The sequence below is a fragment of the Condylura cristata genome, unplaced genomic scaffold, assembly GCF_000260355.1.
Source record: "Condylura cristata isolate star-nosed mole 26May11 unplaced genomic scaffold, ConCri1.0 scaffold00016, whole genome shotgun sequence".
NCBI classification, from domain to species: domain Eukaryota; kingdom Metazoa; phylum Chordata; class Mammalia; order Eulipotyphla; family Talpidae; genus Condylura; species Condylura cristata.
This window is the reverse complement of record NW_004567117.1, coordinates 15,651,597-15,674,836: the sequence shown is the minus strand read 5'-3', so window position 1 is coordinate 15,674,836 and position 23,240 is coordinate 15,651,597. Positions and strand designations below refer to the sequence as shown.

General features: G+C 39.6%; 1 protein-coding gene across 1 annotated transcript in view; it reads left to right on the top strand.

The window, feature by feature from the left end:
* CHST9 (carbohydrate (N-acetylgalactosamine 4-0) sulfotransferase 9) overlaps nt 1-17,690 on the top strand; it is a 218,012-nt gene extending 200,322 nt beyond the window's left edge. Inside the window, exon 6 of the mRNA XM_004683803.2 lies at nt 14,699-17,690. Coding sequence (XP_004683860.1) covers nt 14,699-15,778 — 1,080 coding nt within the window. The 3' untranslated portion in view covers nt 15,779-17,690. The remainder of the gene's footprint in view (nt 1-14,698) is intronic.
* Nucleotides 17,691-23,240: the final 5,550 nt, after the last annotated feature.

Here is a 23,240-nt window from a genome sequence, read left to right as displayed (position 1 = left end):
GTGTGTGTATATATATATATATTATATATTATATATATTAATATATATATTATATATATATATATATATATATATATACAGTTTATATATTGAAATGTATGCCACATACACACACAAATGTCTCATCACTTTCCATCCATGCTCTTCCCTGATGCTGTGGGTAGACTTTCGTATTTATCTTCATCCACTGAGAACATGCTTCTTTGTCTTCATCACAATCTCAGGAATCAAACAAAGCACCCTGGAGTGTTTTTCTACCTCTCACTAGAAAAGGAAAATGAGCAGACTTAGCTCTTTTATTCTGCCTAAATTGAAACCAATTTTATTTAAACTTTGTTTTTCAAAGTAACACTTATCAGAGAACAAATTTCTGGGAAGGAAAAGAAATACAGACACGTAGTGAAAATTCAAAGTACCAGTAAGGATCCCAGTGAAAGCTACATTGTCTTTATTATCCTTAATGTGGAAAAAGTTATTATCCACAGAAGTGTTACATTACATTGTATGGTCGATCATCAAACAAGGATGAAATAAACAAGATTCTTCACTATTTCATCACTGGTATGTGCCTTGCTCAAAATGTATTAGAAGAGAGTATTTTCATCATACTATTACTGGATAATTCAATTAGGCCAATGTTCTGTGGATGTGGAATAATGTAATTTAGTATGTTGAATGATTTGGCCAATCAGATTTCTCTCATTTTCTAAGGCAATGGATTGACTAAAATGTGACCATAAACAACATAGATTTTATTAGGCATAATCTGCTTTGTAAACAAATGAAATTAATTCTTTGTCTGACCTAAAGCTTTGAAAATGAAAGACCAAAATTGAACACATGCTTCCAATTTTGGTTCTGTTACTAAGATGACACTTAATATAAAAGTTACAATTTAACTTCCCCTCAAGTATTCCATACTTGAGACTAAATGACTCTTAGAAATATGTTCGTCAACAGATGGGAGCCACTTATGGCCTCATAAACTCCAAAGCAAGTAAAATTATCTCAGCAAAATAGAAAGATTACAAGGAAGCTTCATCTGGTTATCTCAGAGATGATTCATGTTTTGCATATTGGTTCAATGGTGCAATGAATATTGACAGATAATCACCCTTCTTCATACCAGAGAAAAATTGCAGAGATGAATGCTAGTGGTGTATGTTTTTAATCAATCAATAAGCAATTTCAGCACGTGCCCTGTGCTTTGAGCTGTGTTACGTGCTATGGAAGATGTGAAAGTGTTCTAAAGGGATTTTCTACCCTGAAAGAGAAGATTATATTCCTTAAACACTACACAGAACAGCAGAGCGTGTTGTTGTTACTTGCTCGGTTATTAACTACACGGTATGGAAAGTGTGGGAGTTTGGAGAAGTGAACAATCAATGAAAAGTGGTCAGGGAAGAATTACTAAGGGCTTTGAAAACCAACGCTTTTCCTATTTGATTCAGCAGGAAATATAATGTGGCAGTGGAATTAAGAAATGGCCTCAGAAAAATAAGTGAAGAATTTTCTTAAAGCATGGCCTGTATTTCCTTTATGCTTTATCTCTACTGGCACCAGACACTGCTCTCTCTGCTCTCTCTGCCCTCTCGCCAGGCTACTGTGATTAACTTCTGTTTCCACTCTCACCAGCCTCCAGAGTGATCTTCACATATGACAACCCCCTGTCTACAAACCCCAAGTGGCTTATTTTTTTTTTAAAGATTTATTTATTTATGCTTATAGAACTGGGATATAGTCCAAAGGTGCAAGGGCGGTGAGAAGATTCACCAGAGACAGAGTGGGGAGCAGAATAGGCGAGATTCACGAAGTACACTGCTGAGGGGAGCAGTGGGTGGGTCAGAAGAGGTCTGCCGCCCCATGTGGGTCAACTCCCTCGCCAGGGATTGAACTCTTACTGCAGTGGCTTCAGAGAGCTTCTTAATGTGGCACCTTAACCCTTTGTGCCACCAGGGAGAGCCCCCGAGTGGCTTATTTTTTACCTCTGGTGAAGCGCAAGGTCCTTCCATGATCTCCATGATTGGACAGCCCTACAGATGGCAGTCCTGCCCTCCTCTTAGACATCATCTTGTGTCAATGGGCCCTTCTCACCCCGTGACAAGCGCAACAGCCTGCCCTCTGTCCTTGCATCCAGACTGCTCACTCCCACAAGGGCTTTTTGTACTAATTACCCCTGCCTGAAATCCTCTCCTTCCAGATCTCAGTCTCTTTGTCATTTTGATATCAACTCAAGCTACTTCTCTACAGCTCGTCTTCCCTGCATATCTGTTTGATGCAGTCTCTCCCACCACCACAACCCCTGTCATTCATGTTCTGATTAGTGTTGGCATCACACTTGCTAATTTTTTTCTTGTTCATTGGTTACTGTGCTCATTATCTGTCATCACCCAGTGTAATGTGCTTCTTGAGAATAAGTGTTGTTTGCCTCCCTAGCCCTAACACCAAAGCACAGTGTATGGTTTAATTGATTCTGACAGCAGGCTATAACAGTGATCTGGACATAGTTCTCTAGTCCCCAGGGGTTGCAAGATACTATCAGTTTTCTTACTTGCAGCCCTGTCCAGCTTCACAGCTCACAAGTGCCCACACTGTGTTTTCCCAGTTTCATAGCTTCTGAAATGTCAAGAGAAAAAGTAAGTTGGAAAAGGCCACTCCGGACAGAACTACCAAGTCTGGAAACATGTGCTTTTAGTGGGAATACAGAGGCAGACAAGGAAGTAGTGATGCCATGCAGATAAAGAGCTTTGTCCGAAGGCTGGTGTGAAAGCTGAATGATGATCACAACCTCCCAGTGTTTTATGCTACATCATGAAAGGCCCAGAGTCCAGGCAGCACTAGTTCACACCATGGCTGTCCAAGAGCAAGAGCTCCTGACCTCCCTGGCCACAGTAAAGTAATGGGATTGTTGAGTGAAGCATCAGTTCTTGGTACCCAGCTGAGATATTTCAAACTGGAGAACAGGAGCAACTGCAGGCTGGATGATACCTACTTCCTCTCTAGTTGAGCTGGTACTGGCACGGATTTGGTCGGATTTGGATTGGAATAAAGGAAGGTTTTCACTAGGATCCTACTCAAGGAAATGCTATTTTAATCACAGAAATGGTGGCATTGAGATCCTTGAGTTAAAAGTGTGATATGCACATGGTATGGAGCCAGAGAAGTCTCAATTTGATATCAGGTCCAGCAGTTACTAACTGTGTAACGAGCCTGTATAATGGAAACATGATCATGTCTAGCTGACAGCAAGGGTGAGGACTAATTTGTGCAGTACCTGACACACATCGAACATCATCAATATTCATGCCAAACTCACTCTCACCAGTCATCCTCTCCCTCCAATCTTAGTCTGGAAGTTGTCGTATTATTGCGGGAGGAAAGGACGTCCTGAACAGACTCCATAAGCAGGTTGTATGAACCCCACCCCCACCCAGACCAGAGAGATCCAAGGCACCAAGGACTACAAATCCCATAATGCCATCACCACCGTAGGGAGGATTGCTGGGAACTAAGGGTGGAGTTAAGCATCCAGGCTTGGTACATAACTAGGCATGTGGGTCTTGGGGGGGGGGGTCCTTGTGTTTTGCTTCATTCTCCTTTTTGTAAATAAACCTTTAATAACTTTTTTGTGTGTCCCTATGGTTGAGTCCCTTTTAAGCGCGTGGCTTAAGATCCACAGTCAGGCCAACCCATTTCACATTGGGTTTTACACTTTTACTAGAGGAGAATGGAACCCTGGCAAGGCTAAGACAGGCAAAGGCACTGTAAACTAGTAGGAAAACACCCTCCTCTCCTGTCTCAGGAAGGAGCATGCTCTGCACCTGGGAGTCCCAACATGAGTCGTGAGTCACAGGTGAAAATGAGGATCTTTCCATTGTTCTGAGAATAGAGAACTTCCAAGTTTTTTCTTTGGTTTTCATAGGTAAATAGTGTTCAAATCCATCCATTTTCATGTTGTTACAGTATTGGCTTTAGACGTGTTATAAGTAGCCTACAGGCATGGAAAGCCCTGAGAAAATTCAAGGGAGATTATGATGCAATGTCCGAAGCACTTTAGAGAATGATGCTTGCACTGTAACATGTGTCATGTTAGAAATAGAATAGGTAAAATACTGTCTGCTGGTGGGTCTCTATAGGAGAGTTGTGTTTGGGCATCAACAGCAAACCCGCCAGTGTCCCACTGGTTCTCACAGCTACCATTGCCCTCCCCAGGGCCCAAGTTGCTTCAGACTAGTAGATGACAGGCAGGGAAGAAACAGTGCCCTGGGCACATGGAGCTGCCAGGGACTCGGGCTCTGCCCGAGTCTGTGCTGGTTGCCCCAGCACCCCTTCCCCTTCACCAGTGCTCATTTGCACTGCCAAGGCTGGGCTGCAGGTGACAGGAGTCCCTCTTGGAGCTCCCCATTTCCAGTAGATCGTTCTGTCCCAGCTCTGGGAATGAAGCTTGAACAGGCACTGAAGACTAAAGTAAAGGCTCAGGAGTAAAGCATGCTCATATGAGGTCTTCCCAAGAGACAGGGACCAGAAGGAAAGACCACGCCGTGGTCATGGCCATCGATGCTTCTTAGCAACTATTTCAATGACATTTTGAGCCAAGTGCGATCATCTTCAGGAAAAGCCATCCATTTTAGAAACCAAAAAAACCTCACACTATCGAATTCACCAAGTAATATTTTTAAAAGTAGTCAATAGAATTTGTCTCCATGAAGAACTAAAACTTGATGAATATCCAGTTGAACATCATTTTGTTTTGTGATAGGTCTGTTTACTCTGCCCCCTTCATATGGTAACTTCTTCCCTTGGCCTCTCTGTACTTAAGCTGCACTGGGACTTGGTGTCTCACAATCTTTCTTTGCATTCTGTATTATGCTTTCCTGTTCTTCCTCCAAAGAATCCCCTCAGGGTATGGCCTCAGGATCCCCAGGACCTGATACTGAGCTAGGACCATCCTCTTCCTGGCTCCATGGCAGCACCAGAATGAATTGCCTGCAAAATTGACTGAGAGGATGGGGCCAGTTTGGGGTGGGGGGTGGGGGGTGAGAGTTAGCCTGGAATAAAGCTAAATTGTCAGATAGGTAGACTACATGACCCAGAGAGGTGTGTGTCACTCAGAGGTGCTGACACAGGTGTATCTGATCCGATTCTGGCAGATTCTTCACTAAATAAGATAAATGGAGCATGACCCTGCCAGTGTCTCTGCTGCTCTCACAGTTGGCATTGCTACTCCCAGGCTCAAGCAGCTTTTGCTTAGTGGCAGTGAGTGAGTGCAGGAATAAGCCCCCACATGTGGCTGCTTCTAGGCCTGAACTCACACATCCACACTAAAGCCTTTAACTCCACCTCTATCTTGACCAAGCTTTTCTGCTGGGCTCTGCTTCTCTTTGTGACTGCTTTTTTTTCTTCTTATCAATAATTGACCAAATCTCTCCATATTTTCTAGAGTCCAGAGAGGAGGTGATCTAATGAGATTTGCTAGTTACTCTTCATACACCCGGGTTGGGGGGGAGGGGAGTATTGCTCCAAGTCCTCTTCTTGGTTGCCAGCTGGCCTCTGCATACGCTGGCTTATGACAGGCAGCCACTCCTAGCTAAATTTGTATCCATCCCTATCATTGCAGACCCTGAAGTTGGGAAGGCAGGCATTATGGATAGCATTTCCATAAATGTTGGGGAAGTTGGAAAAGAAAGACACAGAGATGGGCTGTCTTAACATTTTGGAGGGTGTCGTATATAACAGACACTGCTTAATAGTCACTCTATACATCTATTTAATTCTCAAAAAAACTCATCTTTTCCTTCAGAGGACTCAGATTTTACCATGACCTTGGGTAAATGGGTCTGAAGACGGAGACCTGACTCCAAATTCAGTATATTCTTTATATGTTGCTGATATATCCAAGTGCCATGCTCCAAGGCTCACACAGCTGTCTTCTATCTTACACTTCCACCCCCATCTGATGGGAGCACCCCAACTCTTTCCACTGCTGAGCCATGTCTCTGACCCTCCCTGACCCTGGGGTGCCCCAGTCTACTCCCAATATCAGTTTTACCCCCGCATACATTCCCATTGCCTGTGAAGCTGTCTTGCTTACTAAGGCATGCCTTTAACAACACCCTTTCCCCCCAGCACCCAAAGAGAGAAAACATTATACATAAGCATTTCAATCCGCAGCAGCTGGTTCCCACTTCTCCCACCCCTGAAATTAAGAGCAAAAATTGTCTATCAACTTCACTTTCTAGAACAAGGTATCACTATTAGAGCACTAATCTCTACTTCTTCAGAACCCTTTCAAGTAAACACACACATTGTTTTTCTTCAATGCAAGAAGAGGCTGCCTGACAAAACCTAATTAAAAAAAAAATCAACAAGGAAATATTTCAGAATCTGATTCCAAATTTATGCAATGTCTAGAATTCCAGTGAAATCCTAATAGTCAGACATTCACTTCTGCTTCTTTTATATCAAATGTAATTGATGATGTTTTGTATGCAGCTGTACTTTGAAGATAAATAATGAGAGTCAGACATTTTGATTGTCTTTCACTTTATCTTGTTTTAGCTCCTTGTTAAAGTTCTGAGTTTCATTCAAAAGTAAGGTTTCTGCTCACTAAAGCATCCTGGGATGAAAATAGAGGACAGGGCTGTTCCCCACCTCTCCATTGACATCACAAAGTGACCTCAAAGAATGATCACTCAAGTCTATTTTAGTATGTGTGTGTGTATGTACATATATATACACATACATATATATAAATACATATATGTATATACACACATACATACATATATTATATACCTGCATATACATATATTAATAAACATACATACATACATACATATATTAATAAAGGAATAGCCTTATTTATTCAATATAACTTGGAAGCAAGATAAAATGATAACTCTATAAAGGCATATTGAACCCGTTGAGGAAAAGCCTTACCTACTTGCATACATTAAAATTATGGCTGTTTTTAGCTTCTGGTCCTGCCAAGCCAGAGATTAACACTATTCTCAGTAGGAAACTTCTTGATGTTCATATGTGTTACATCCTCAGTCCTCATATTTTAAGTTTTGTTGGTTTAAAGGGAAAAATTAGAGAGGAATTACATTCAAAATTGAAAGAATTGGCCAAAAAAAAATCATAATTTCAACCCTTGAAACCCAAACTGACCATAGAAAATAGCTTCTTGGATCAAGTTTAATAGCCTCACTACTGAAATTTATTTTATATTTAAGCCACTTAAATGTTTTGAAGATTGTAGTTTGGAGGTAATTAAAATTCACTAGCTCTTCCCTTTACCTCTAGCCCCAAGTGTTTGCTGTTCTTCCTTATTACCAATAATTGTGCTGTCTTTTCTTCTCTTCCCCTCTGCTTTTGTCTGCAATTCTACTGTTTGTTCTCATTTCTGTGTTTCAGTTGTCTTCATCCTTCTTTCTTTCACTCATCTTTATTGCTGTTGGGCAATTAATAACTGGTAAATGTTTTGAAATAGAAGAGATTTTTAAAAGACAGGGGAAAAGGCATTAATATTCACTTAGAAAATGCTTGTCATATAGAAATGATCAGTAAATCAGAATTGAGTAAGTCAATAAAACTATTGAATATTTAAAGAGAACATACTTTATTTCAAACACTGTATTTATTTCCTAATATTCAACTGCCTTATAAGGAAGATGCTTTTTTTTTTAATTCTCACTATAACAGATGAGAAAATGAAGCTTAGAAAAATAAAACAAATTAGCCATTTTTGCCCAGATTGAAAACCAGGTTCATATGACTTAAAAATCTAAAATCTTATTACCCTGCTTTTTTGTGACAAGCTTATTCTTGGTACTTTACATCAATTAATTTAACGGGTGTTAAGTAAGAATAAATTACTTGACATATGGTGCAACTGAAAAAAGCCATCAATGATTAAGACTGAGGCATGATGCGCAGCGTTAGCAAACGTGTTAACTTGAGAAAGTCTCTGGATTTCAAGTCCATGATTGTAACATGAATATAACTGTGTCACCTTGGGGTGGGTGCAACTGAAAAAAGCCATCAATGATTAAGATTGAGGCATGATGCGCAGCGTTAGCAAACGTGTTAACTTGAGAAAGTCTCTGGATTTCAAGTCCATGATTGTAACATGAATATAACTGTGTCACCTTGGGGTGGATGCCCTGATTAAATCATCTTGCCCTCAACTTTTAATTAGGGGCAGAAAATGGAGAAGACAGTTCCAAAGAGAGGGGACAAGTCAACGAGACAGACAGGAAGGGAAATGACTCGTGGCACACACTTTCTCTCAGAAAACCTCACTCAACTGTAACCTGAAGCCAAATGCTCCTCTTTTGTGGCCTCCTCATGCAGGTTCTTCCTCTGTGTTACAATCAGCCCGCCTCAAAGGTGGTAAATGATTGGTTTTCTTTTCTCTATCCACCTTCCCTGACCCCAAGATTGCCCAATAATATTTCCATTTTCTCAAGTTGTATGTCTTAAACAAGTTGCTTAATATTTTTGCGGCTCCACTTCTTCCTCTGGAAAATGGAAGCGAAAGTTTGCTGTGGCTGCAGAAAGCAGTGTGTGTTAAAGGTCTACACATAGCAGCCCCTAAGCAAACAGTGCTGTGCCCACAACTGCTGTCTAAGCAGCGCCACCATCAAGACCCCTAATTCAGCTGAGACCTCCAGTAGCCACCAACTCCCACACCTGTGCTTTAGAGCCCTCCTGTGGAGATCCCTGTCTTTTAAAGGTATCTCAGACTCCAAAGGTCTGAAATTAAAGACAGTAATATCCATAGCTACTTCACAGCCTACTGAACCAACCACCTGCTGCTCCTCTCTGGGAAACGGAGAGTCATTCTTTTCCTTCACCCCTACTCTTCCAGTCTTAGCAGTTTCCTAGTTTGCATCAAATTATTCCATTGTTCTCATTCTGGCCCATTGTTGCTCACCTATGAACTCCTGGTGGGCTGTCACTGTCCTCTCCTAGGTGACTCCTATCTCAAGCTGCAGTCATTGCTTGGGGTATTCATTCCATGTTTCTGCCTCAGTGCAACCCTGCCACCCACAGGCTAGAGTCTAGACTCTGAGTAAGGGCTCATGGCCCTCCTGGCAAGATCCCAGACCTGCCTGCATTTCCCTCTGTTCTGAATCTGCTTCCCCATGAATCCTCTCCAGGGCAGCATGTACAACCTTTGCCATCTCCAATTTATCTACCCGTCGTCTTCCCAGTCAGTCCTCCCAGACTCATCTAAGGTATCCCTTCCTTTGTGAAATGTGCACCCGAAATCTCTTCAGAAAAAAAAATTATATATATATATGTATCAGTGACTCCTGTCTGTTCTCCAAATATCCTATGCATCCTTTCAGGATGCCAGTAATACATTGTCTTTTTCTGACAAGTCAAATAAAATTGAGAAGCAAAAATTTTATTTCAACCTTGTTAATACAATGTTCAGAATAGTTTATAGTCGTCGTTCGATCTATTTGCATTGAATAAATGAATGGATGAATGATCAAGGTCTTAGATTTGGACAGTTTACATAAGTTTCACTAAGGTAAGTTTTTACAGTACTGCAACACTTATACATGGCATAAAATCAATGTGAGTTACTTGCCTGAATAAGGAGTATAGAAATAATACTGCTGTTCATTTCAATGAAATTCAAAATAATATGCTCATGCAAGATACTCTTGGACTTACATAGATTTGTGAGTAGGGGAGTTACATAGATTTTTAAGACTATACACTGACCTAAACAAATTGATTATGTAGTCTCTTAAACAACTAGATGTAACAACTAATTCAAGTAAATCAAACAATACTAAACAACACCCAGGCTGGATCAAATTTGTCTTTATACTCTGCACCCCACTTCTGCTCTCCCCATCTCTGATAGCACGCTGGTAATAGATCAGTTCATTGTGCAAATACCTGTTTAGCATATATTTACCTCCAAGAATGTTAGCTGCACAGGGGCAAAGACTGCAATGTCATATCCACTCTCCAGTGCTGGTGTCTGTCACCACACCTGATGTCAGATAGCCTGTCCCATGACTTTTCTTGTGGAAGAGGTGATTCATTTCAGGGTTGAAGATCAAAGAAGACTCCACAGAGAATGTATATTGATACTGTGGCGTTGAAAGCTGAGAAGAACAAGGTTCTCAGATTTGCTCCAGAGGTAATAAGTATTATACTGATTTTTCCATTTGACTTATTTTTTTAACAGTTTGTCTCTCAGCTAATTTTGTAATAATATTCACTCACTAAAGGTTTTTATTGAGAACTGTAACTTTTTGCCATAGTTTAGTCTAGTGTGGCTAAGAGTTTCTCCAACAGAAAAATCAAGTAACAGTGTCAGCTAGAATAAAATTACTTTCCCAAAGGTAGTACAGTCACCGTGCTAACATCATAGAATTCCTCACTGGAGTAGAATTCCTCACTGGGGTGTGTATGTGTGTGTGTGTTTTTTTGAACAAAGCAGGATTTTATATCAGCTTGGGAGATGTAGAAAGTCCCAGGGAGGGGAATAAATGGGTAGGGACTTCTGGGAGCCTGAAGGAAGCCCTTAGAGGACAGAATATGTGTCAGGAAAGGAGCAGAGCACAGTGACAAGTGACGGCAGTGACAGGCTGTGAGAGCCAGCTAAGGAGTCTGGCTGGGCTTTAGTTGAAAGATAGTTGAACCAGTCCCAACTTTAAAGGAAAAAAAATAACATGCTTTATGAATACTAATTGGTAACAGTTTTCAGGGAGATTAATTAGGAGGAACCTAAAGTCCAATTAAGAGATAATGGGAAAAAAAGATTTTTAAAAAGACATTATGAGATGTAAATTACCTAATTTACTTTAATTTTTAAAGCATCTCTCAGATATTGTGAGAAGACGACCGGAATGTAATAGAACTGTTTCCAAAACAGAAAAGCATGTAGGAGGGGCCTCTTTGGGAAGAAGCAGGAGAAGTGGGCTTTTTTGTCTATTTTTCTTAGGAAAAATCAGAATGAGCTGCCCCAAATAAAAACGGAGTTGTAAAGGTTTACTGTCTTCATTATTGCTGTTGCTGTTACTGTCATTAAGATGATGATGGAAATGCTTTGGCGTAAATCTGAATTTAATATGTGATTAACCTCGTTTTTGGTACGCCCAACCTCAGTCATGACAAGCCTTTGTTATGATTAGAACGATATGGAGTTGGGGGAAGGGTGTGAGGGATGTTACCATATTTTAATGATTTTAGTAAGTGAATGATGGTGAATAAAGCATTGCCGGAGAAGGCCTAATAACTCTCCAGCTAGCAGCCCTGTGAGGTATAGTTACTCTGCTTTATCTTGATTTAAACAGATATGAGGAAACTGACTAGTACTAAATAAACTAACAGGAGAATGAAGCCTTCTGTATGAGTAGCGACCCCTCCCATTACTGAATGGTCCTTAGAAATTTTCTTGGGAAACATGACCTCCAACGCACATAAGTGGATAAATATGAGGGGTGTTCCACAGGAGAGCTGATGTGACACCCAGCTTCCAGCAGTCTTGGGCTCTGCTTACTGGCCACTTCATTTGGCTCTTTCCCTCTCGGATATATGAGAGTCCTGTGTTTCACTTTCCTTGGCTATACTGTACTTGAGTGGCCCCCAACTGCCATGGCTACCCAGAAAATACCTGGGGAGTTTGTTCAAATTGGAGTCAGGAGCCCCAGCCCAGAGATTCTTCCTCAGGGTGCCCATAGTGAGGCCTGCCAGCCTCTAGGGGTTCTACGAAAGCTTTGAATGACTTTGAACCAACCTGATTTGGCAGGAGGTAAGGCTCCACACGTGCTTTAACCATGTCACAGCTCTTGTGTGTACCTGTTTTATTTTTTTTAATCTTTTGCCAAATACTTGTTTGATTTTCTGTACCTTAACATAAATTGGCAAATTACTTATCTAAGTTAACCTTGACCTTGATTAACAATGTTTTTCTTCCACAAGGTCATAAGCATTTGTTTGGGAAAGTACCGTTAAATTATAATCATATTCACTCATTCAGTAATTATTGATTGATCATCCTGTGTGCCAAGCATTGTGCCAGGCTCCAGAGATCCAAAAGACAGCAGCAAAGATAAGATCTCTACAGTCATTTTCTAGTGTGCTCGAGATAGAGTGGAGTGGAGTAGAAACATGGGAGGAGATAAAATCATGTTGCATTGGATTATGTGCTGTGAGGACAATCAGCAGGGTTCTGCAGGAGAGAACCTAAGAGAGGACCATAAATTTAGATAAAATTAACAGAGAAATATTTTCTATAGAGGTGACTTTCTGGGAGCTTAACTGGCTGCTAAGAGCTTGGATAACATAGTGAATTGCTGAAGGGACTGAAATGAGTGAGAAGGTGAGTTAGACTCCGCTGATCAGAGATGTGACAGAGTTGTGCAGGCCATGGCAGGTTCTGCATGAAATAAAGAACACTTCAGTAGGGATGAGGTGGTCAGCACATGAGAGTATTGGATAATGGAGTCCTCGACATAGCAAGTGTGGGGAGGAAGATACAAAGTCTTAAGTTAGGAAGTTAAGTTTTCAGTGCAGTAGGTGGAAAGGTTAGTGTTAAAGGCAGGTGTCTGTGTGAGGAGGAAGGGAGACTCAACAGAAACTGTTCTTCAAAAAAAAGCTGGAGGTTTTGCAGGGGGGTAGTATCCTGGAAGCAGCAGGAGTAGAAAGAAATAACTTCCTGTCTTCTGGTCTGAGGAACAAGTAGTTTCAGAGAAGCAAAATTTCATCTGCTTGAAAAATTGAGGTCTCCCATGCCAGCCGGGTTTCATTTAGAGAAAGTCATGGGAAACAAACACACCAGAAGTCCTTGGAGGTTGAGGGGGATTTGATGACCACAAGTAGGAAAGCAGGAGTCCAGTGGAAGGATGATTTTGGCTTTGAAGTTTGGGAGGGGGGCGGTTTGCTTGTTTTGTTATTGGGTCAGGAAAAACAACTGATTAGGGCATATTCAGAAACACACAAATTATATTCTGAATAGTGGTGGGAAACTGGGGAACCATGAAGTTCACTAGATCACTGAGATAGAATGTTATTCCTATGACTACCACAATTATAATAATAGCAATTTGTAGTTGCAGTAGCAGAAGAAGCAATCTTATTTCAGCCTATTTTCAGTTCCTCCCTTACAGTGTGCCATTAACCCATGATCTTTCAGGCCTAAAATCAAGTTTTATAACATCTGTGAAAACTTATGAACTACAAGTCATAGTAAAGAGAGATTCAGGGCTTTTAAGTTATCCTGGAAGTCTCTGAAAAGAAAACAGTGAAATGACTTTATGGTTGAAACCCCAAATAGGTCAATGGTGTGGAAGGTTTGAGTAGCTGTTTCATGGAGCTAGACAAGTTGGCATATGATGATCACATATTACAATCTTTTGTACTTAAAAGATCAACCTCCCCCTTAAAGCTTAGCTAGTGAAAAACATTGGCACCAAGAGTTGGTTCCTGTCCACTGTACTTGATTCCTCTGCTATTATTCATTAATTTTCCCGTTACACACTGACAACCATATAAGTATCTTCAGTCCAATCTTCTCAACCATTTTTTTTTCAAGTCTAAGTAAGAGCATATAACTTCTCTGCTCTAAGACCTCAAAGGTCAAAGCCTCGCTATGTAAGCCAGAGTACAAGTGAGAATTTTGACTGTCTTTGTGCTCAGTAAATGCCACCTTGTAATCCTTGTCTTCCATATAAGGATCTAGTCTAGATGATAGATGGCTTGATTCATTTCACTAACAGGACATCAAGTAGAATTTTCTGGATTTCCCAGTCATTTTTCACTCGGGAAGGAAGGTGAATTATCATCCATAATCATATGCATGAGTGAATTTGTATGATGCTCTGATTACAGTTCTTAAATTATTGTGATAAATGAATTTAGACAAATAACACATTTTCCAAGGGAGAAAAAAAAAATGTGTATCACTTTTGAAAGTGCTGAAATGGTTACCAGAGTTTTATAATTAAATATGATTTTAAGTTTATAACTTTGAACTACTCTATACATTACAGATTATTCTCAGAAACAACAAAATCTCAATCCAAGATACAAAATACAGATTTTGTATCTACATCAAATACACTAACTAAATCAATACTTGCAGGTCTAACACATACCTTAATAGCTCCAGAATCAATGACCTACAGAATGTTTAGTTATATTTCGCTACAGTCAAAATTAAGATGAAAATTCAGGATCCTTTCTTTTCCATTTTGTGGATACCATATCCTTTTTTTTTTTCATTTTGTAAAATTATAGAATTGATAACAGTAGATATAAAGATAGTACAAAAATAATTGTAAATTTACTATGATTATAGATTCAAATCAATAACTGGTAGCTTAATCCAAATACTGTTCAGATAGTTTAGTATGAGAAAATTTATACACATAAGCCAGCACCAACATTAAATGAATAATAAGCAACCCAAATATATATAATATGAAATGTGAAACTTTCATTCAAAATGATGCATGAATGCTATTTTTCATCAGCATGTTTCTATAAAGAAACTTATTATATGAAACATATATCCAGCATGCTTTACTAAATTGTTCCGGCAGCTTATATGAAGTATGTTCTCGAGACTCAGTAGTATTTTAAAGCAAATAATGTTAACTTCCTGAGCTAGTGTATCCACATTTGTGAATATGCTCTCAACAGTCCCCCTTCTCTGTTTTAACAGCACTCCAAGCCCCACCTGCTAACAGATCCCAAGGAAAACCTACCCAACTCTGAGGGACCTATGAGGGTCTTAGCAGACACCACCCACTCACCAGGAAAGACTCTAGCTTGGAGTAAAACCACAGGGTTTCCAACAATTAAGTTGACAGAAACTCATCAAGGGGGTAAGACCCTTTTCAAGAAGTTTTTCGAGATCAATTGGCCATTGGACACTCGCCCTTTAAACAAAAGTATAGTCAAAGACGACAAATGGAAGAAAATCAGTGTTGCTCAAGAGAAGCGTAGATCTTTCCTTCAGGAGTTTTGCAAGAAATACAGTGGGGTGAGTCGTCCTCAATCACATCTTTTTCACGTAGTATCCAGGATCTATGTAGAAGATAAACACAAAGTCTTATATTGTGAAGTACCCAAAGCTGGCTGTTCCAACTGGAAAAGAATTCTGATGGTACTAAATGGATTAGCGCCTTCTACATATAACATCTCCCATGATGCTGTCCACTATGGGAAGCATTTGAAAAAGCTAGACAGCTTTGACTTACAAGGGATATATACTCGTTTAAAGACCTACACCAAAGCAGTGTTTGTCCGTGATCCCATGGAAAGATTGGTGTCAGCATTTAGGGACAAATTTGAGCACCCCAACAGTTACTACCATCCAGTATTCGGAAAGGCGATTATCAAGAAGTATCGGCCGAATGCTTGTGAAGAAGCACTAAATAATGGATCTGGGGTCAAATTCAAAGAATTTGTCCACTATCTGCTGGATTCCCACCGTCCAATAGGAATGGACATACACTGGGAGAAGGTCAACAAACTCTGCTATCCGTGTTTGATCAACTATGACTTTGTGGGGAAATTTGAAACTTTGGAAGACGATGCCAATTACTTTTTACAGCTGATAGGTGCTCCAAAAGAGCTGAAATTTCCCAACTTCAAGGATAGACACTCTTCGGATGAAAGAACCAATGCTCAGGTCGTGAGACAGTACTTAAAGGACTTGACTAGAACTGAGAGACAGTTGATCTATGACTTTTATTACTTGGACTATTTGATGTTTAATTATACAACTCCACTTTTATAGTTTACAGACACTTTCTAAAACCTTGTATTTACTTTATGGAGATGGACTCACATCAGCTAATATGATTTTCCTATAATTCTCCATATGAGAGAAATTGAACTAAGTGCAGTGGTCTGGATTTAATGAGATTTTCACTAAATAGTATGACACCAATTGGCACAAAGTTATAGGAAAATTACCTACTAGAGACATGTAAACAACTCGCATTGCTCTAAAATGTTTGGGAAGGAGCTGCTTTTGCATTATGGATTATATTATAGAAGTAATAACCAAGCCAGCTGCTACATTAGCTGAAACAGCCTTGCCGTGGTAGAAAAAGGGGTCCAAAATAGTATGAGTGTATGCCTACATTCTGGATGTTGTTGCTAATATGCATGTGTATATTTTTAGCAGTCTGTGGCATAGCAATCAAATATTAGAGTTTTCTTACACCCTGGAAACCTTTTTATCAAGTTTAATGATAAATGATTTTTAAATATTTTGCATCTAGACATTTTACTTTTAGATTGGAACACATTATGTAATGTACACAGCAGAAAAAACAGATGAGGCTTTGGTTGTTTTAGATCCTACAGCCAATAAAAATGTACAGCATACTAAGATCAAAGCAACAAAAGCAACAATCCTCTTCCAGAAAGAGATACTCAAGGGAATTGATTCTATTTTTTTTTGAGCCCTCTGAGACAATATGAATACAACTGTTGAAGGCTGTCTTCTCTAAAGCAGGCAGTTGAGAAGTTTAAGCCTCAAATCTAAATGTGCTCCTAATTCTGGCTTAATTGGTCAGGGAGGAAATTGTTTCAGGATGGAATAACCATCAAAAACAAAAGTTGCCACTCTGAATATAGACCTCAAACAATAACAAGGTTTTATAAGAATATTATTTGAATCAAAGCATCATGTGCATAGTATTCTATGTGGAATGTACAATAAGAATAGCTTGTGTTTTCAGTGTGATTGTTAGCTTGAGAATGACTGCTTTAAAAGTAATATACCACTTCAAAGATAGTTTATGTTCTTGGAGAATCAGCATAACAAGCTCACACGAAATATTTTAATAGTTTTGTCCATAAACAAAGTAAGGTATTTGCTTTTTAAGTCTTAAGATTACATACTAACAATTTGCATTCCAATACCATTGCATTCAAATATCACATCAGAGTCTTGGAAAATAAGGCCATGTGTCGTCCAAGTGAAAAGCTGTAATGAAGTGTGGAAATTTTTTCAAGTCGCCCTAATTTAGAATATGCATTTGGATGGGAAACTTATTTTAATCAGTTTACTGATACTCCGGAGTTAAACTCAAGTCATTCAAACCCTGTTTAGATGCATTTCTTGAATATGTTTCTTTTCCCAAACTATCATTTTACAATAAATATTCAGTAATGTCTCTTAAAGAAAAAACAGATATTAATATTTGAACATTAATAAGCCAAGCTAGTTGCCATCTATTTCATTTTGAGAGCCCATGTCATAGCTGAGTACCCAGGAATCGCCTCACTACACACGCCTGCCATATCCCCTGTGTCTCCTAAAGAGTGAGTCACTGCAATGGGCCTCCAGACTATCACTATTAAACCTTTGAAGCCAAGTTTTACTACTTTTCCAGTCCATTTCCTCTTGCCTTTAGACCACAAACTTAAACGGCGCTGTCTGTGTTCAAGGAGTTTTACTCTAAAGCAATCTAAATTACATATTTTATATATAACAATAGCACATCAAGTGGATTCCTAGTAACTGAAGGACATCGGAAGTACCTTTTTATTGGGAAAGAGAAAACAGAAAATACACCAACAAGTCTGAATGCTTATTCCTAAACTACGCAGAACTCTTTTTAGATGGGTTCAGCTATAAAAGACAGGGACAATTTCCTTCACTCCTAAAGCCATATATATGGGACAAACAAAAAAAAAAAAAAAGACTTGCTTTTTGTGACTTTGGAAAGGAAAAATGGAAATAAGTGTCCTATCTTAACTATTCATATTTCTAATGCACTTGACAGGGTGGAATGTATAAATATGATATATGGGTAAAATATACATATATGTTATATATAGCTATATACAAGTGTGTAACATGTGTCTATATACCACATATATGGCTGTATCGTTGGTGTTAGGAAAGAGGGTTGAAGTGTGCCACCTGGTGGCACACCAGGTTAAAAGTGCAGCATACCAGCTAGAGACAGCCGTCTTTGGACAAGTTCAATCCCAAGCCAGGGAGGTGATACACATGGTACGGCAGACCTCTCCTGGCCCACTCACTGCTCCTCTCAGTTATGTATTCCATCTATCTGCGTGTTCTACTCCCTACTCTGTCTCTGGTGAATCCTCCCACCCCATGTACCACTGGCCTGTACCCCAGCTCTGTTTTCATAAATAAATGCACTTTAAAAAAAAAAAAATGTTAAGAGGTAAGAAGTGGAAGCGAGTGCTCTTCAACAAAACTGTGTGTACTGTTGCAGTGTGTGCCCCTTCCTGGCCTCTCCATGGAGATGAGGAAACCACATGTTATCCTCTCTCCTCCTTTCCCTCAACAGACTCTCTAAATATATTCAACATCTTCCATGTTTGTTAAGTCCAGGGGCCGTGTGTGTTTTTGTTTAGGACAAACACTTCTTTTATACCAATGCTTCCTTTCAAATGATTTCTTTTTATGTTAAGGTCAAAAAAGCCATCCTGGATCCCTCATGATTTTAATGTCTTATTCCTATTCCACTGACCTCCTCTAAATGATTCTGCCTAGTAGACTCATTCAGATTCACCTCTGTCATTTATGCCCAAGTACAAACCACAGGTGTGAGCAACACTGCACCTTTGGACAGTGAAAATTTCATGGATTTAGTTTCCAAAAGGCAAGTGACCAAATCTAGGTTCCTTTTCCAGATGTCCAATATTTCCACTTTAGCATTAGCATGCTTCAGGTATAATTACAGGTCCTCTAATTAAACCCGAAGGACCTTATTTGTGTTTACAGGCAGCAGTAACACACTAGGCACACCACTTCATTCTGTTATATCTTGTCCAGAATTATTATTAAGGTAACAAGTTGTCAATTAAACCCTAAACCACAGTTACTTAACTGGTAAATTGCCTATGGCTATGCATTATTGATATGATTGTGCCCGGAAACTTCCACAAGCTTCAATAAGAAAGTAAGACAGGGACATGAAAATTTCTTATTTTTTTCATGTGTTTGGAAGTATTCATTAAGTTAGTGGAAATATGAGGCCCTCGTTAAATCCTCTAACCTTACAGTCTATAAAGTGTTATCTAGCAATCCGAGAACAACTTGGACACCGTTTACAATTAGAAGAAAAAGGACTTTAACACTTATGAGTAATTATTCTTCAAAAAAGTGTTATCGCCTTAAGTATATAGTGTTTAGCTGAGGGGACTATATAAGCGATGCAGAGAATTTTGAATATTAGAGTTCCTTTCAAGTAGATTACTTGCTGAATTTGTAGAACTTGGAATTAGTAGACTGATGCTTCAGTAGACCTCACTCTACTGTGAATTCTCATTTTACTTCTTGGGCCGTCTTTAGATTCTAGACCTTTATGGCATGTGACAAACCAGAATCTTTGCCCAAAGGCTAACATCCTGTGTGCACTGATATTTGAAGAATGGTTGGCTAAGGGCATTTAATAGTAGCTTGAGTACCTGAGAAACTCATACTAGGTCTAACACAATTTAGCCCTACCTTGAGTCTCAATCTCAGTCATAACTATTACAATAATATTCATAACATAGATAATTTGTTCAATACTTAAGTGCTTTTACATGTATTTAAGCATTTAATCTCCATCACTGAACTAAATTAGCTGCTCTTATAATCAATATACCCACAAGTAATACAGTAACTAAAATAGAATGTGGCTAAGTAACTTGTCCAAAGAGACAATGGTAGTAACAAGGGGGCTATATAAGCAGATGCAGAGAATTCTGCATAGAGGGAGGGAGAAAAGATGAATCCAAGCAGCAAATCCACCGCCACACTTTCTTCTTAGACTATTATAATTTTAAATATTACTTTTTATTTCTCTTATCTGTATTCAAAACACAAAAAGCAGAATTGCCTAGACATTCACATCTTAGCTCTTCACATATATTGGCACCTAGAAGCATGGACTTGTAGATGTGTGTGTACTTACATATCTTTAACTCATTATGACATTTCAGATCAACTTATCCCTATTTTCTTGTAGCTTAACTGAAAATCAAAGAATTTATAATAAATTAGACTCTTCATTCTCCTTTTTTAAAATTCCCAGTTGATCATTGGACACAATGTTTTTAAAAGAAAAAAAAAAAAGCTTTGTGACAAATCAAGCCTAATGAAAACAAACTATCTTTCAAACAAGAACGACAAGACATCTACAGAATGGGCCAGGTAAAGGGGATATAATCTGAGGAGAAGTCTCAGCACATTTTCTGCTCTAGGTATTCGATGTCCAGTGGAGGTGTCATTGTTCAACGAGTCTGCCAGCGTGAAAGCATCATAACCACAGCTAGAAGTTAAGCCATTGTCTCTTTCTTAGTTGAGTTACTCAGTAGCTCTAAAGTAACTCAGGAAGTAACAGAAGAGAAAAAGTCCACATAAGTCAGCGCTCAGCTGGAAGAAGGCAGCTTTTCTGGGCCTGCAACTCCAGTGCCTGGAGTTCCACTGCCTGAGAATTCAACAGCAGGAAGTTCTCTCACATCACATTATTCTGAGAGTTCTCAGAATTGCCTAGACACTCACATCTTAGCTCTTCACCAAGATCATATCTTTCCAGGCAAATGTATTTAAATTCACCGAAGCAAGATGTTTTTCATCCCTGAGACTCTGCTCAAGGCTTAACACTCTGTTTGAAATACTCTCCTTTCTCTTTTCCCAAACGTTGCATGTTAACTCAGCGAGGAATCTCTTCAATTTTGAAATCTCATGAAGAGATGAGTGCTCTGATCAATGGAGAAGGCAAAGTGATTTCCCCACCCCCATATGATGTGAGTCAGTTTCCTCTGTTAACAATGATTGCAGGCATTCCTCCCCTGCTTGATTTCTCTCTCAATTCATTTGGCCTCTAGATGAATATAAAATCGTATTGTCATGAGGCTATGCTTTATATCTTCCAAGAGGAAAAGGAACTGGGGTCTGTTGAATTCACTTTGTCCCATTTCTATCAAGGCATGGAAACACTTTAATAAATGTTTTGATGATATAAAGGTATTTCTATTGCTTCTCTTAGTATATAACGTGTGTATTTCTGCCTTATGACTTTCAAGCTCTCTTGAACTACAGGATCTATAGGATCCATGGATCTAAAGAGAGAAGGTACTAGAGCAGTACAACTGGGAAAAGGTCTAATCCATTTGCCTTTCCTACCTACACCTTAAGCTAAGTCTGACTGTGGACACAGAGTTCTTTTACATTTCTAAAATGATGTGTTAAGTTTTGTAAGGAAATGTTGAGAAATTCATTAGTCTATATGAGAGCCATTTACTAAGTAATTGCTAGTTAACAGATATAGGAAAAACACATGAATTTAATGACATGAAGAGCATACCTAACTCTCCCCCTCCAGCCCCCTTCAAACCCTCCCCCCCACTATTTTATGGTTGAGAAGACTGAGTATCACAGTACTTTAATGAGGAGCCCAGAACCAGCTTCCAGCCAACGTCTCTCATATGCCAAAGCTGAGCCCACGATCTGGCACCCCATGGACTAGATCTAGCCATAGGCATGTTTGCTGTGGCCTCCAGTGGTTTGTATTAGGTATCTTAAAAGTACCCATGTTTTAAAATGGGCTCGTTCATCAATGATACGGAACTTCTGTTTCTCTGCATTCTGCACATCCACCTGAAAATAGCTAGGAAGAATTGAAGTTGGCGCCTATTGATGAGGCCAGAGCCCTCACACTGTTGATGCTCTCCAGCCTGCCTTCAACCCCCATTAGCTTACCTGATGGCCTCTACATAGCACATTCATTGGTCCCTACTCTGAAGTGTGTGTTTTTCATTCACCAAGTTTCTCCAGATACAGTGAGTCTTGGATATTTTCTTTGAAATTGCTTGTTTTGTCAATCCATGAGGCCATCACATTCTGGGTCTCCTTATTGACACTTCAGATGCTGCTTATCCTTTCATGTTAACCCCAGTAGAATCATCAGACAAAATTTCATTGAGGAAATCTCTTGACCAACAAAAAGGTGTTGGGAGAAATGCCTGCCTTTGGCATCTATCAGGCTGAGTCTCTGTGTCCTCTGGTGAAAAGATTCCTCCCTGACCCCTTCAAGAAAGCTGAAGAGAGCCCTCCTTGGTGGTATAACAGGTTGGGATGCAGCACTGCAAGCTAGCCACAGCTATTTCAGTGCAAGTTGGATCCCAGCCCCGGAGGTGATCCACATGGCAGCAGACCTCTCCTGTCTCAGCCGCTACTCCCCTCAGCAGCGTATTTCATTGATCTGCCTGTTCTGCTCCCTGCTCTGTCTCTGGTGAATTCTCTCACCGCCCCTGCACCTCTGGTCTGTCCCCTAGTTCTGTTTGCATAAATAAATCTTAAAAAAAGAGAGAGAGATGAAGACTCTCAGGTGTCTATGGATAAAAACTGTGCATCCAGGTTGCTGTCCTATAACCTCTGTTTTGAAGGTGTACCCTCACTGCCTCAGCTTTGAAAGTACCCGTTACCCAGCTTTTCCTGAGCCTTCGCAGACTCAACATTTATCTCCACCACAATTCCTGCTATTATCCTGGGTGATTTTTAACATTCATGTCCACTCTCTTTGCTTTGTAGGGCTCTAGCTTTGCCTCTTTCCACTTCAACTCTTGAAAGTTGGAAAACACAGTGATAGGAAGCAGTGATCAGGACTCTGAAAGAACAGAAAAACTGTGACAAACGTTTCATTCTCTCCTCAAAATAGTTCCAATGTTTAGAAAAATGTCCTTGAGAAATACTATGAACTCAGAATGCCAGCATAACTACCAGCTTAAATTGATAATAGTATTAGGATGATTAATATCCTTATGAAAAATCAAATCCTGGTTTAGTTTAACAAGTCCTTAAAAAAATAGTGCATGAACCACCTGTATTAGACTTACACAAATTTTTTTGTTGTTGTTAAAAACAAATGCCTGTCAAAATCTGTGGAACCTGCATGGAAATTTTCTTGCTTAACAGATTTCTGGGGTGTGTATTAGATACAGCAAACTTTGAGCAACTCGGGAGTGTGTGTGTGTGTGTCTCGCGTTTTTTTTTTTTTTTAATTCTGTTTGATTACAGGTGATAACAAAAGCTTCTTTTTTCCCCCACTCTGATACTTAGTTGAAAAGCTAAAGAATCTCAGCAGTCCTCTGGGGGCCTGTGGCCAGTGCTGAAGGAGAAACTTGGCATGGGAGGTGTGCCAGCTGCAAGAACTAGAGCTGAAATGATGAAGTGAGTTATGGGGACAGTGCTAGGCAGTGCCCAAACTTTTTGAAAGCTT